The sequence below is a fragment of the Furipterus horrens genome, unplaced genomic scaffold (assembly GCF_987537825.1).
Source record: "Furipterus horrens unplaced genomic scaffold, mFurHor1.1.pri manual_scaffold_2, whole genome shotgun sequence".
In the NCBI taxonomy this organism is placed as follows: Eukaryota; Metazoa; Chordata; class Mammalia; order Chiroptera; family Furipteridae; genus Furipterus; species Furipterus horrens.
In genome coordinates, this window is record NW_028327172.1 from 4,987,043 (window position 1) to 5,002,235 (window position 15,193).

Consider the following 15,193-nt stretch of genomic DNA (forward strand, 5'->3'; position numbering starts at 1 on the left):
TAGGTAAACCTAGAGGCCATTATCCTGCGGCGAATACTTCACAGGTGATGCTACTGCATCACACTGGGGGCAGGGGGGCTGTTCTGCATTTAATGATGTCAAAGTTGATAAGTAGTTTCAAGAGCTGATGACAAGTTGCACCTGTTGTAAAGTTTCCTATCAGTTTTCACCTGAAGGGTTAGCAGTTGCTGACCATCACTGCCTGCATCCTTCAGTAATTAGGCGCCGTGAAATGGTGATGTCCTGATTATATCACTAGTTCTGTATCCTTAGCTGGAATTTTCCTATAAGGAAGGAAAAGCTTTCCATCATCAGCTATTTGATTACTCTGAAGTAACAGTCAGTACAGGAGAAGCAGGGAAATTCTTGATTTTTTTTCTTCTTTTCAAACCAATTTCAGCATAAAGATTCGGTGCCTGTATCAGTCAGAGCCCAGTCAGGAGATTGAAACTCTATCAGCTACTTTAAAAGTGAAAATTGTATCTAAAGAATTGTTAACAAGATCTGAGAACTGTAAAGGCAAAAGGCAAACATGGAGCTATCACCAAACAACTGGAAGAAGCAGCTACCACCCCATGTGGGAGTTAAGAAATGGGGCTCTGGAGTCTGGGGACAGTGCCGCAATTGTGTGGATGGTGATTGGGGGAAGACCCAGGCCAGTGACCAAGGAGGGAAGGGAACTTGAATGTTCCTCCTGTCGCCAGATTCCCCCTTCTCTGGGGAACAGCCCCCTCTACACTCATGACATTCAAGCCCCAGAAGCTTTACCCTGTGGAGTGGGTCCCTCACCCTGACTGGCTCCTCCGGTCGCCCCTACTCTGCACATCGGCTGACCCCTTCCTGAGGTTGCCATGGAACAATGACAGAATCAGCTGCAGAAGTCAGGACAGGCGGTCTCCATCCCAGGGGCACCAAGAACAGCAGGTTGGGTGAAAATGGGTGGGAATTCTGCCCACCAGCCATGCTCCAAGGGCCTGTGTCTGGCAGCCTAGAGACCTTTTTCCAATTGTGCCCAGGTACCTAGGATGCAGGGCCCTGCTTGGGCCCCCAGGATATGAACTGGAGAGACACTGTCTTAAATCCAGCCAGCTCCAGAAAAGGGGGAGGGGAGGAAGCAGGTTCCCACTCCTGTGGGCTGGACAGTCCTCACCACACCGTGGGGGACCACTGAGGGGCAAACATGGAAAGGGACCATTAGTTGACAGGAGCCATAGGCTGGGTGTGGCCCCTGGGGCTTGAAGCGGTCTGGGAGACCTGAAAGGGGTGGGCATAGCAAGAGGGTGCAAGATCACCAGAGAGGAGGGGGCCCATCCTGCCCCTGCTCAGTGCCCAGGCCATGCCTGCCTTGGACAGTTGGCCTTTGCACTGAGGATCTGTCACTAGGCCTAGAAGGTCCTCCCTGGGTGGGGAAGGTGCCTTCTCAGCGAGAGTTCCCTGTGCACTGGTGGCCAAGAAGGCAGATGCATGTGCTGTGAATCAAAGCTGGGCTCTCTCGGAGCCCCTGAGGGCCCAGGTGCTACACGGAGGGCCATGGGCTGGACTCCTAGCCCTTCACTTCTGGCAGAGTCCTTGTTTAGTGGCTGCTCCCCATCAGGGCCCCGAGGGCCCAGGCAAGATCCCCTATCCTGCCTACCTCCCAGGGTCTGAGCTGATGCATTGCTGCCCGCTGCCCTGCCAGGTGCGCGGCCGTCTGGGGAGGTTAGCATGCATCAGGCAGGGGAGAGCACGCGCCTGGCCTGCGGGACACCAGCAGCCACAGGACAGGAGAGGAGGCAGGCAGATCCTATCAACTGGATAGGCTTCCTGGACGAGGCCCACCTCTGGAAGACCTACCAAGTCCCTGGTTCACCATTTACTGTCTACAGTCACGAGGGTCAGAGTCAAGAGGAAGCCTGACCCACTGCTGCTGCAGACACTTCTGGCTCTGACAATGGCAACACAGCGTGAGCTTGGACACAAGCTTGGCCAGGGCTGGAGCCACAGGACACAGGACTGCCTGTCAACATCCAAATGGGCCTTGTAGGCTTTGGGGAGAGATGGACTGAGGTTCCCCAAATCCTAGACCACCTCCCTGAGGGACCTGAGGAAGCAGCCAAAGCACAAAGTACATCAGAATCCGACCTCCAGACAGGGAGACAAGCTCAAGCAGGCGACTGTGCTGGGTGTCTGCCACGCAAAAACCGCCGTCAAAAGCAATCGTTAAGGCAACTGTATTTCGTTCTCTGCTTACATAAAAAAAAAAACTGAACCATCTGGAATGTATTTGGGAACAGGTGGGGGCAGGACGCTGGCTCTGTCCAACTCCCACGAGAGCCACATGTCATCTTTCCGTCTCTGAGGGCTCTGGCAGGTCCCTCCGCAGCGCGTTCCAGCCTCCTTCACGGAGTTCACCCCAAGGACGCTCATCTTGCACTCTGCAGCTGTTCCCGGGACAAGCGTCCTGGGAGGCGCTCTAAGGCTCTCCCACGCTGAGGACACGTTCCCACAGACCAAGGGGGTACAGGAGACCAAGGAGCACGGGGTGGCACCTCCACCCTGCACAGAGCCCAGTTCCTGCCCAGAGCAGGGCAGGGACTCATGTGGCACCGGAAGCTAGGTGCCTGAGTCTCCCCTTCCGTTTCTTACCAGAAAGCCTGCCTGGCAGGGGACAAAGCGTGACTTTCAACAATGGCCCACGACCTGTCCTACCACAGCAGGGGTGGTGGGGACAGAAGGTTGAGAATATAAACCTTAGTGGCTTATCTTCAGCTGGCTGGTGGCCAGGGTCAGAGAGGACTGTCTCCGGGATCCAGGCTGGTTCTCTCCCCTCATCAAGTTTATCATTCGTGTCATCGGATGTCCAGGTCTCACTGAGCAGGCCCGAAGCCCCATCACCTCTGACTCCCAGGTGAATGAATGAATGAGTGAGCTCATTTAATCTTCCTAAGACACCTGTACAAATGGCAGCGCTAAGGCTCTGAGGTTTAGTGACTTCCCGAGGCCACACAGCTGACCCGGGGGTGCTGGCGATGCCTCTCCTCCCAGGTCTGACCCTGGAATCTGCTCCATGACCAGGGAGGAAAAAATAAGAAGGGAACTTTATTTAATATTAAAGCTGGGGAGGGGCTCGGAAGGGAGGGCGGCCTCACTTGGTGATGGTGTTCCTGCAGAGAGAAGAAGGGCGTGAGGCCGCAGAGCGGGCACCGGCCCCCGCCCGCCCAGCCCCCGGCCCAGCCCACTCACGCGTTCATGCTCTTGCCACTGCCGCTGAGCACGATGTACGGGGTCTTCTGGGCCTTCTGCTTTTCCTGGAGCAAAGCTGCGGTGCCCAGGGGCGTGTCGCTGGAGCTCATCTTCTTCAGGAGCTGCGGGGTCACGACCAGTCAGCACGAGGTAGGAGCAGCCTCAGCCCGCCAGCCACCCCAGCACCAGATGTGGAAGCCACCCCCACGTCCCCACGCGCCACCCACCGCCTCCTCGTCCAGCTTCTTCATCCGCCGCTCCGTCTTCATCTTGCCTGAGCCTTTCCCATGGAAGCGGTGGGACAGCTGCCGGAAAGCCTGGGGACACAGGGCGGGGGAGGAGCGGTGACCCACCTGGCCGCGGTGGTGCGAAGGGGACGGCAGAAGGGGAGACAGGGGAGACGGGCCCCGGAGAGGGAGGCGCTGCGCCCGGGGCACAGGATCTCAAGCGAGCCCTGCCGGGCCAACACGGCCCAGGACACACAGGCTGGAGGGAGGGGGCGGCAGGGCGGCGTGCTGGGCAGGTGCGGCTGACGACGGAGGAAGCAGGCCGCCAGCTGGAGCCGGGGGTCTGGGGGAGCACAGGAGTGAGGCCCGGGCCTGGACACTGCCCGCCACACTGGTGGCCCTGAGGGCTGGGCAAGCCACCGAGGGGGCAGCTGAGCAGAGGAACCGAGGCACCTGTCTGACCCTCCCGCCGGGCCTGTGGGGAGGACTGCCATGCCCACCAGAGGCGGGGACGGAGGCACAGGCCCGACACCTCTCCAGGGCCCCAGCCAGGGGCCAACTGAGCCCAGGCTCCGCCTCCAAGGCGCCCTCACCTCCTTGGGTGTGAGCTTCCGGCCCGTCTCGTCCACGTACTCGATCTTAACATCGGGCTTGTAGCCGTCCTTCTCCTTGAAGTCCTGGGTGAAGCCCCGGTACTCCTCCCGCCGGCTGTACTTGTCATCGATAGCCCTGGCCCGAGACAGAGGGGCCTCAGGGCCAGCCCCTGCCCACCCTGCCCGGGGGCCAGGTAGTCCCGAGCTGGTGCCAGCCCCCCGGCCTTCCACCCTCCCCCGCCACACTCACATCTTGTCCTCAATGCAGTACACCGCCGACGGCAGCGACTTGTTGGGCGCCTTCACTCGGGCCACCTTCTGCACTGTGGTCTCCAGCAGCCCTGGGGAGGTGGGGCTGGTGAGACTTCAGGCAGTCCACCCCAGCACAGGGGCGCAGCCCCAGGGCAGGCCTGATACCCCCAACTGCACAGAGGGCACTGCGGGACCCCCATAGTCGTGCTGTAGGAGTCAAGACGTCAGGCCTGTTTGGCAGACAAAAGAGACTCGCAGAAATCAGACCCCTGGCAAGGGCCACTGACCAAGTAAATGGCAGAGTTGGGATCCTAATGCCAGGGTCTCTGTGGCACAGCCTGGACTGCTCACGTCCCCTCATTCTTCCTCAGAGGGGACACTGCGCACTGAGGGACAAATGGTGCTTTGTGGGGGACATGTGAGCAAAGCCATCAAGAACGGGGCGGTGAAGAGCAGGCCCCACACTCCCGTGGCTGCCCCACACCAGTGCAAAAGGAACGGCACACAGCACTGGGAACAGGGGAAGGCCCAGAGGGGATCGGAGGAGCGCGCGCAGGCACCTGGCTGTCACGGCACAGGCCCTGGCGAGGCCCGTGGCAGCCCGGAGCCCCTTACCTTTGTTCTGACACAGGAGCAGCGCAGCTGCCAGCCCTCTGTTCACGATGGGCTCCTCGTCCAGGATGGTGGTGGAGGAGGCAGAGAACTGGGGGGCGGCACACAGTGGTGAGCGGGCCCTTACCCACGAGTCACACCCCCACCACACACGACAGGTCCTTCCCACGCCCCAGGCCCTGTGTGCCGAGATGCCTCAATCCTCATGGTAACCCTAGGAGACCGAGGCTCTGAGACACTGAGTAACCTGCCTCCTGCCCAAGATCCGAAGCCCTCCAGGCTGCGCGGTCCCTGCCCTTCCATCCTCCTAGCCCCGCTCCGCTCCTCCCCATCTCACGTCCTGATGCTGCTTCTCCTCATCCAGGTTGACTGTGCTCCAGCCAATGTTCTCCTCCCCGTCAGACTCGGAGCCACCGTTGGCCGAGCGATCCTCGTCCCGTTCGAAGTCCTGAGGATAGAAGAACAGCGTCAGCCCAGGCCCATCCCTGAGGACCACCGGGGCGGACCCTGCTGCCCACACTCGGCCCCGGAGCAGGTCGGCAGTGGGGAAGAGGGACTGCCTGAACACCCACCATGAGCTCCTCCTGCTCCTCCCGGTTGCCGGCCAGCCCATAGGTGGGGATCTCCCCCAGGGTGCGGCAGAACTCTGATGTGGCATTGAACACGATGGTCCCCTTCCGCTCTGGGTCCTCCTCTTCCTCCCAGCCCCGCTGGCGGGACTCCAGCTTCTTTACAATCTCCACCACCTGGAGGAGGGAGCAGCTGTGGGCAAACCCAGAAGGTTCTGGGGTGATGCCATGGAGACCCAGGAACCCAAGATCTTCCCTAAGAGCAGCAAGACAAGCCATTCCCACCGCCTACAGAGGACCTGGGATGGTCTCCACGTCCTCCCTGACCCTAATCTGCTCTCCACTCTGTAAGCTGCACCAATCTCACCAGACTAGGTCACTCCTCTGCTCCAAAGCCATCAATGGCTCCCTACTACCCTTTGAATCAACATCCAAAATCCTACGTGGCCCTTGTGACCAGGCCCCTGACGCCCCTTTTCCAAAGCCTTTCAACTCACTACCTCCAGGGCCTAGAGCACACCAGGGCCTCTCTTGCCACTTCCTTGCCACCCACCTGTTCTAGAACCCCCTCCCTGACGCCCCAGGGCACTCAGACGCCCTCAGGAGCTTCCACATGCTTCCAGCACTGAGTGCCCCAAGCACCCACACCCCCTGCCTCCGTCCTGTCGCAGATGCCCAGCCTTGCTCCTACTTCAGGCCACCCCCCTACCTGGCACAGCTCTGAGGCCCCTCAAAACTCTGCCCCTGGCATTATACCCTCTGACTGCACCCACTCTGTCCTCTCTATTGCGTCACTGCCATCAGAACACAAGCATTATCTGGGACCTCACCTCTGAAAAGAATCCTCAACCCGTAGCCCTGCTGTTCTGCCCTCGACAGCAACCTCCTCAGAGAAGGTGCTGGTCCCCGCACCCACTTCTGCGCCCCTTCCCTCCCATTTGTTATATTATTTTCTTTTTTTAATGACCATCATCGTAAACGTAAAAGGGTTGTATCTGACAATGCACACGTCTTTTAAAATAATAAGCAGCAAACACCCATGCAGCCATCACCCGAGCTGAGAAACATTAATACTACCCTTCAGGCCCCCATATCTGTGGTCATAATTCACTGGACTTCTTCGCAGTTTCATCATATCAAGACCTATCAAGAGTGTTATTTTGTCCTGTAGTCTTTAAACAATAATCTGAATCATATAATTATTTTTTTTTAATTTTATTTATTTTTAGAGAGAGGGGAAGGGAGGGAGAAAGAGGGAGAGAAACATCACTGTGTGGCTGCCTCTCGCACGCCCCCAACTGGGGACCTGGCCCACAACCCAGGCACATGCCCTGACTGGGAATCGAACCTGCAACCCTTTGGTTTGCAGGCCTGTGCTCAATCCACTGAGCCGCCCCAGCCAGGGCTGAATTGTATAATTATTCTATAATTTGCCTTTTTAAAAAGTATTGTAAAAATTAATCTTGACACAAGTAGCTCTAGTTCATTAGCTTTTCACTACAAGATCACCCTGCACGATGAGAACAGACCCCAGTTGAGGTACCGCTTGCACTGAGGATGGACTTTGTCACCACACGTAATGCAGCCACATGCTTGTTTCCCATGCGCACAGGCAGGCGTTTCTCGGGCACACATTCGGGGGCGGGGGGGGCAGGGTCACCGGGCTGTAGGCTGCTCACCCACTTTCACTCTGACAGAATGTGCTTGTCCTGGCTGGTTGGCTCAGTGGACTGAGTACCAGCTGGTGAACCAAAAGGTCACCAGTTCGATTCCCAGTCAGGGGACATGCCTGACTTGCGGGCCAGGTCCCCAGGCGGGGGCGTGCGAGAGGCAGCCACACGTTGATGTTTTTCTCCCTCCCTTCCCCTCTCTCTAAAAGTAAATAAGTCTTTACAAAATAAAAATAAAAAAATAAAAAGAATGTGCTGAAGTCTCCCCTATCTGACTAGACTCACATGCCCATGAAAAATGTAAGAATTCTGGCAGCTCCACATCCTCAGACTTGAGTTCATCAGATTCTGGCATTTCTGACAGATGCTATGGGTGTGGCCTCGTACAGCACTGTTTCAGCTCTGCTCCCCTCTTCCCTCCCCTCCTCTCCTCTCTTCCGTCCCCTCCCCTCCCCCCCTGATCACTAATGAAGCTGAGCCTCACTGCGTATTTTATCGGCCTTTCATCCACTTCTGTGAACTGCCTACTTGGATCTTTTGCCTATTTGTTTTGTCAAGTTCTATTCTTTATATGTTCTTTTTTTTATATTTAAAGTATATTTTATTGATGATGCTATTACAGTTGTCCCAATTTTTCCCCCTTGGCCTCCCTCTACCCAGTACCCCCCTCCACCCCCACACCTTAGTTCACGTCCATAGGTCATGCACATAGGTTCTTTAGCTTCTCCATTTCCTATACTGTTCTTAACATCCCCCTATTTTGTACCTACCCACAGGCTTCTTAGTCCCTGCACCATCTCCCCCATCCTCCCCCTTCCAGCTGATAACCCTCCAAGTGATCCCTGTAACTACAATTGTGTTCTTTATATATATGTGACACCAATCCACAATGGTTATGCATTTAGACAAATATCTTCTCCTTTTGCCCTTTCTTTTCACATTCTTCATGACACCTTTTATAGAAAACTTAAGTTCTCAATTTCTGTAGAAATGCTAGTATTTTTTCTTCATGGTTTATGGTTTATGCTTTACATTTATAGCTTTAAAAATCTTTCTCTTGAAATAAGCCAATCACAAAAAGACAAATATTACATGGTTCCACTTACAGGAGGTCCCTAAAGGAGTCAAACCCATAGAGAAAGCAGAGTGCTGGGAGCCAGGGGCCGTGGGGGTCGGGGGGACAGGGAGTCAGTGCTGAGCAGGGACAGGGTCTCAGCTTTGCAGGGTGAGGGGTTATGGGGATGGATGGGGTGCTTACACAACACTCTGATGAGCTTGATATCACTGAACCATACACTTAAAAATAAGATAACAAATTTTGTTGTATTTTAACCAAGAAAAGGACGAAATCTGTTTCTACCATAAAGTCATAAAGATAAGCCCCTGTATTTCCGGAAATACTGTTTGCACTTCTGACATCGTGACCACCTGTAAGTGAAGCCCGGGTAAGGGGTCAGACACAGCCCCCAGTCCCGTTGAGCCCACAGCCACCGGTGCCGCGCCTGGCCCCGAGGGTCCCTACCTTCTCGCCGCTGTCCCGCAGCTGCTGCAGCTGCCGCAGCCGGCGCCCCTTCTCCAGCTGCTTCTGCAGCTCCTGCTCCGCCTCATCCTCCTCCAGCGCCTCCGGGGACCCGGGTGGTGGGCCTCCGCCCTCCTCTGGTGGGAACACAGGAGATGCCCGCTCACGTCACCCTCTGGGACCCCGGGCTCCTCTCCCTGCCCCCGCCGCCCACCCTCAGCTGGCTGCGGCCCCGCACCCTCGTCGCTGATGTCCATGTTCTCCACTCGAGTGTCATCTGACTGTGGCGGCTGAGGCGCGGGGTCCTTCCCCTCCTCCTCCTCCTCCTCCTCCTGGGCCTCCTCATCTCCCTCGGGCACGCGGCGCCGACCCCGGCCCCGCAGTCTGGGGGAAAGAGACCTCTCCCGTGAACATCAGCCTCCAGGCTGGCCCACCCCATACCGCACCCTTGTGTCCAAGCCCACCTGGAACCAAAGTCCCCATCTTGAGTCTGGTCCCCAAGAGGCAGCAAGTCGTCAGCCCGCACTACCACCTCCTTCTCCTTTTTGCGGATCTTCTTCACCCTCCGCTTGGTCTTTTTAAAGGTCACCTGAGGGGAGGAGAGGGGAGGCATAAAGCGGGAAGCAGGGAGATGGGCAGCCACAAGCCCACAGAAACAAGAGGAGGTGTGTGAGCATCACCCCACCAGGCAGGTGAGGAAAACCGAGGCACAAGGACCAAGCACCTCGCCCACGGCCCCCCAGCAGCTGGGACTGTGGATCTCAGCAGTGCGGGCCTGGAGTCCTGCCCTGGGCCACTCAGCCACGCGACCTGCGGAGCCGGCTGACCCGCCGCTGTGTTCACGCGGTAACCCCAAATGCAAAGCTATAAAACTGCCACTTACTAAACTATCACTAACCCTGGCGACAACCCTCAGGAGGCGGCTCCCACCACCCCACTTCAGGTGGCGCACCCCAGGTTCGTAGTTAAAGGATCACCCACGGCACGGGCTGGCTACATGGCCGAGCCTGAACACGAGCGCAGGTCCGCCTGGCTCCCGGTCGTTCTGCCTCCACCCGCTGCCTCCTCAGGGCTGCCCATCGCTGCTCCCCCACAAGGGTGGAGCTCCTAGAAGACCGGGTCTCCCTGCTGGGCTCCTTCCCACGGGAGGGAGGTGTCACGGCCCCCACAGCAGGGGTGGGCTGGGCCCCAGGGCTCACCATCTCCTCCGGCGTGAGGTACTCAGAGGCGAGGCGGGGCCCGATCGCGCTCAGGGACTGAGCTTGCAGCCGCAGCTTCGCCCGGATCGCTTCGAGCTCACGTTCCCGAAGGCCGTCGGCCACGCCACCTTGTTCCAAGCGGAAGGAGTGCGGCCGCTCACCCTCCAGCTCCTCGTCGTACTTGGACAGGATAGAGCGGGGTTTTTGCTGCAAGGCAAGAGCTACAGGTTGGGACCCAGCCTGGCTCGTGGAAAGCCACAGAGCCCCCCATTCCTCACGGCGCCCACTGCCGAGGTGCCCTGACCCGGCCCCCACGCTGCCCCTGCCTGTGCCAAGTCGTCCACACTCTCGTCCTCTGCATAGGGCAGGTAGTCAGGCTTCTTCTTCCGCAGCTCCACGTTTTTCTCTGCCCGCTCCTTATCCACCAGGTTCACGTTCACCAGCACATCCTCCTCCTCCTGCAGCACCCCTGGGGGTGGGACAGAGACAGCGACCATTCACACCAGCCCTCACTCAGCAGTGCCTGTGCCCCCAAGCAGAGGACCCCAGCTCAACCCACCTTTGTCCTTGAGGGTAAGGATCATAGTCTCCCCTTCTCGGAAGGAATCAATGGCATGCTCCACAGTGAGGCCCTGTAGGTCCTGGGCACTGTACAGGTTCTAGAAGGAAGTGGGGAGGTCCAGCTGAGTCAAGAGCCCTGACCCACACAGCCCTGGGGTCCCAACACCAAGGAGAGCAGTGCCACCCCCATCCCACCGCCACAGCAAGCTCACCTGCCGCCTCTGCCCGAACTCCTCCTCCACCAGAGTGCTGACACCAAACTCTTGGTCCATCTCCTCTAGCAACTTGGCCTAAGAGACAAGAGATGTGACCTATGACCTCAGGGCCACTTACAGTCACCAGAACACACACAGGGCTTTACGAAGTGGGAGTACAGAAAGGGCAAGCCTTGCAGGCAAGCCACTGAGGATCCAAAGCAGGCGCCATTGCCTCACCTCCCAGGGTTCAGCCGCCTGCCTCGCCGGCTGCTCAGGCCACCAGGGGCACTGGGCAACCACCCCAGATGCTCACCCTCTTCTCTGCCAAGTCCTTCTCCTTCTGAAGCTGCCGGGTCCTCTCGATCCAGGCTGCAGTGTCGTCCAGCCAGGGGTCATCCTCCCCCAGAGTCTTAATCTTCCTGAAGAGGGAAAAAGTGAGTCTGTGGGCACCCAGCTCCTTCCCACACCCTGAATTCAGAGCTCCTTGGGAGCCTCCTCGGGCCCTTCCCCTGCCTGCCCTGGCCGGGAGCCCCCTCACCCCAGCTTTTGGTTCAGGAGGCGCTTTTCTTTGGCAGCCGCCAGCTTTTCCCGTAGCTCCTCTCGTTGCCGCAAGACCATGGGGTTGATGATATCGGCCGCCACGGGCTCCTCCTTGGTGCCCGCCTCTGGAAGGGGGGCCCAGACGTAAGGCTATGCCTGCCCATGGCTGGTGGGGAGAGGAGGGAGGCACTCACCCTGCCCCCTTCCAGCTCAGGCGGCCAGAAGGGGCCAGGAGAGGGGGGAAGGATCCTTCACCTCCCCGCTCCCACTTTATCCCCACATTCCCATGTCATCAAACACATCATGACGGGACTCTCCATGCTTTCCAAAGCCCCTCAAATCATGCTTAAAAAAAAAACCAAAAAAACCAACACCCACATGGCCCCGATCAGTTGGTGGCAACTGTGCACACCCCTCAGCCCATCTAACGCCACGTCGCAGCCAGAGTGAGGAGGCAGTGCCAATTGCTCGCGCTTAAAGCAAAAGCTCGGAGCCATTTGGAAGCAAGGAGTCCCCTGCCCATCGGCAAACACACACACAGACCGCGGCTGGTCCTGAGCCTGCGCTCCACGCCCATGCCCTCCCTCCCCTCCCCTCCTCAGCCACACACTCACCCTTCTTGACGGCATTGACCTCCAAGGGTTTCAGCCCCAGCTTTGCCCGGAGTTTACTGAGGACGAGATACACGAGTGTTAGGAGCCATCAAAAACAAAAATAAAATGGGGCACCAAATGCATTTCTGGATTGACAGGGAGTGAAAACACGACGGGACTGAGCGGCCCGAAGGGTCCCAAACACAGGGCCCGGCCCCGGCGGTGCAGGGCATGGGAAGGGCCCAGGCCCCCACATCAGCGAACACGGCGCTAGGCCCGGCCGGCCCCAGGCCAGTGGGTGCCATCTCTCCTGCTGGGGCTCAGCATCCTCTCCAGAACCCAAATGGTCAGCTAACGTGACTTACGCGGCAGGTGCAGCTCCAACCAGAACACCTTCACGTGCAAAAGCCCCCCTAGGGCGGCTGCCCCACACCCACCCGTTTCAGAAGGAAGCAGAGGAGACAGAGGAGACAGGACTTACTTGGTCTCCTCGATGCTAAGTGACGAGGCATCTCCTGAGCTGGTTTTGGAGCCGGCAGCTGGAACAAGAAGCGGTGTGGCTTGGGGGCTGAACACAAAGCCCAGAAGCCACAGACGGGGGCCCCTCACCAGCCCCAGGCCTTCCTGGGGCACCAGACACAGCGCCTTCTCCCAGCCCGCTGCCGGCCCCTCCCTGGGCCCCCGTCCATGAGAAGCCCACCTCGTCTCGTCTCCACACCTTCCTTTGCTGACCCAGAACACCCAGCTTTCTGCACCCCGCACCCTCTTCCCTTTCGTGTATTGTTTTCAACTGCATTGCCCTCTCTGGCCTCACTCAGACTGACGAAGTCCTAGCCAAATGCCAGGAGCACAGGCCACATCCGTCACGAAGTCCTGTTCAACTACACGTCAGTGGGAACGAGAGGCTGTCCCCGACTCCACAGCATGGTCAGCCACGCCTGGGTCTGTTACTCCCCACGAGGCGGGGACCATGCTGGCAGCATGACGGTGTCCTCTGCAATTCATGGAGTCAAGACGCCCACTTCCCGGTGCCTGCTCTGTGCTGGAAGCGTTTCGCGCTTCCTCCATCCACCTCCCAAGCAGAAAGCGACTCCACTGAACACATGGAAGCCAGACACTCTCCGATGGGGGTCCCCCCACCAAGCTGCCACCACAGGCTCATCCTTCCTACACCCCCACCCACAGCCTACCTCCTCCCCCTTTCTCCCACGTGGACCCTGAATTCCAACCCCTCCAGGCTCTATCCAAGGTCACCAGCCTCCTTATTTCTAAATCCAATGAATTCTTTCCAGCTCTGGTTTTGCGTGACTGCCTGTGATGTGTGACATTTTTGATCACTTCCTTCTTCTGGTGACACTTTTCCCACAGGTGCCATGACACAAGAGTCAATGGTTTTTCTGACCTTTTCTGTAGTGTTTGGCTCTACCTACTACTAAAGTATTAGCATTTCTCAGGCTCTACTCCAGCCACTGGCTTCACACCACCCACTCTCTCAGGGGACTTCATTTGCCACCTAAACACTCACCTCTCCCAGATGGCTCTATCCAGCCCAAACCCTGGGTTTCTGCCACGCACATCAAATGCAACACACGTTCCCAAACTGAATCCGTTACCTCGCCCCCCCAAACCTCATTCTCTTCCGAACTCCTCAACTTCGGTGAATGACACGACCCACCGAGTCGCTCAAGCCAGAACCCGTCATCCTCAAGTCCTTTCCCTTCGCACCCTCGTTCTAGTGCGCTAATTCCTCTTCCAGACTACCCCTTCAGTCCGTCTGCGACTCCGCCCCGCGGCCCCCGCCCCGGTGCAGGCCACCCCGGGGCGCCACTCTTGACCACCCTGGACCCGGTTCTCAGTGCAGTCGTTGTCGTCGGCAGCCGTCCGTCTCGAGAGACGATGGTGTAGCTTCTTAAGAGTCTATCTGCACCGCCGAGAATGGCTGTGCAGTGATCTCCGCAAAATATGAACATGATCAACTCACTCCCCGCTTCAAATCCCTGGCTCTCTTCTACCCTCAGGACAAAGTTCAAATTTCTTAACTGGGCTTACTGGGCCCTCCGTGCTTGGACCCCTACCTGCCTTTCCCAGGCACGTCTCTACTGGGAGCCCTGCACGATTTGCCCACCCGATACCAGGTTCCCTCTTGCCTCTGTAGACGCTAGTACCCCACTTCATTCATTCATTCATTCCCTTCTTCCTTCCTTCATTCATTCACTAGTTACATTTACTGAGGGCCTGTGAAGAGCCAATTGAGGAAAACAAACTCTGTCCTCAGGGCTTAGTAGAGGGGGACAACCTTTAACCCCAAATACCCGTAAGAAGACCTTTTAGTAAGTGACGAAGACGGCCCGAGGCTGCCTCCGCCCCCAAGGGACCCCACCCCCGGCCGCCCCGCCCCCCGCGCAGGCCCCGCCCCTCACCGGCCTCGTAGCCCTCATCGCGCTTCTCCCGCTTCACGCGCCGCTCGGAGGGCTCGGCCTGGCTGCGCTCCCGCCCGTGCGCACTGCTGCGGGCCTCGGTCTCGCGCCGCCCACTCCCGCTCCCGCGCTCGGTCCCCCGTTCCCTGCTCCGCTTCCGTCGCTCGCCACCGCTGCTGCCGCCGCCGCCGCCACTCCGGTGCTTGTGTTTCTTGTGCTCCCGGTGTCGCGGCGGCTGCTCGGTGGCGCCCCCGGTGCCGGCCGCTGCCGTCGTCCCGGCCGCCTCCTTCTCCCCGCGGTGCTTCTTTGACGACCCCATGGCGGTACGTGTGCCCCGAGCCCGGCCGCCACCGAGCCCCGACGACGCAAAATGGGAAAACTTCCGGGTCGCCCAGCAGCGCTGTCGTGTTGCCGGAAACTAAGAGCGGCTGCTTCCGTCGTTCGCTTCGGAGCCTGCCCCAGAGGTTCATGGGAAGGCCGGGATTGGGCCGCGACTGCGCGGTTGCTGCTGCCCCGGCCGGGTCTTGAAGTTGGTGGTCCAGCTGCGCGTGCGCTCACGCAGGTGCGCGGACCTGCTCGGGATCTGGGTCCCAGGCCGCTGAGGACCTGGAGAGCGTCTGAGCCCCGTCCCGGGAGCTGGAGGCGCATCCCAGGCCTCCTTCAGCTCCCACAGCCCAGCCACGGGATGCTCACTGCCCCCACGGACTTCGCGTGGACAGCTCCCTCCGCGCCTATGAGGCGTCCTCCTAATGGACTTCCCGGGAGCGTGCCTCCTTCGGGCGCTGGACGACACAGCGCGCTCTCCTCGAGACCTCCTGCTCCATAGCCCTGCCTCCGAGTCCCGCTAACCAGTACCGTCAGCAGGGCTGCCTTCTCACGTTCTCTGGGTTTTTTCAAAAATATTTATTGATTTTAGAGAGAGAGAAATAACAGTTTATTCTTCCACTTTGTTATGCATTGATTGGTTGGTTATTGTACGTGCCTTGACCTTATCTAACCGGCAACTTCGGCTCTGGGGCTAA

The 15,193-nt window shown here is 58.4% G+C and overlaps 1 protein-coding gene across 1 annotated transcript; it reads right to left on the reverse strand.

Annotated features, from left to right (window-relative positions):
- Positions 1–3,058: 3,058 nt before the first annotated feature.
- Positions 3,059–14,567, reverse strand: SART1 (spliceosome associated factor 1, recruiter of U4/U6.U5 tri-snRNP). Its single transcript, XM_090258268.1, has 20 exons — positions 14,175–14,567; positions 12,236–12,293; positions 11,776–11,831; positions 11,160–11,286; positions 10,935–11,040; positions 10,637–10,714; positions 10,423–10,522; positions 10,190–10,332; positions 9,864–10,070; positions 9,129–9,253; positions 8,903–9,048; positions 8,668–8,801; positions 5,479–5,652; positions 5,244–5,354; positions 4,910–4,997; positions 4,293–4,383; positions 4,043–4,178; positions 3,450–3,539; positions 3,223–3,344; positions 3,059–3,143 (listed from the first exon to the last, which is right to left on the reverse strand). Exons 1-20 carry the CDS (start codon positions 14,488–14,490, stop codon positions 3,125–3,127), a joined length of 2,427 nt encoding a protein of 808 aa, XP_090114394.1. The 5' UTR covers positions 14,491–14,567; the 3' UTR covers positions 3,059–3,124.
- Positions 14,568–15,193: the final 626 nt, after the last annotated feature.

Excerpts from the sequence above, each read along its gene's own strand:
- SART1 (XM_090258268.1), bottom strand. The coding sequence starts at position 14,490 with ATGGGGTCGTCAAAGAAGCACCGCGGGGAGAAGGAGGCGGCCGGGACG. Across the intron at positions 11,832-12,235 it reads CTTAGCATCGAGGAGACCAA|TAAACTCCGGGCAAAGCTGG; the intron begins GTAAGTCCTGTC and ends TCTCGTCCTCAG. Across the intron at positions 9,049-9,128 it reads GATGGGGACTTTGGTTCCAG|ACTGCGGGGCCGGGGTCGGC; the intron begins GTGGGCTTGGAC and ends TCTTTCCCCCAG.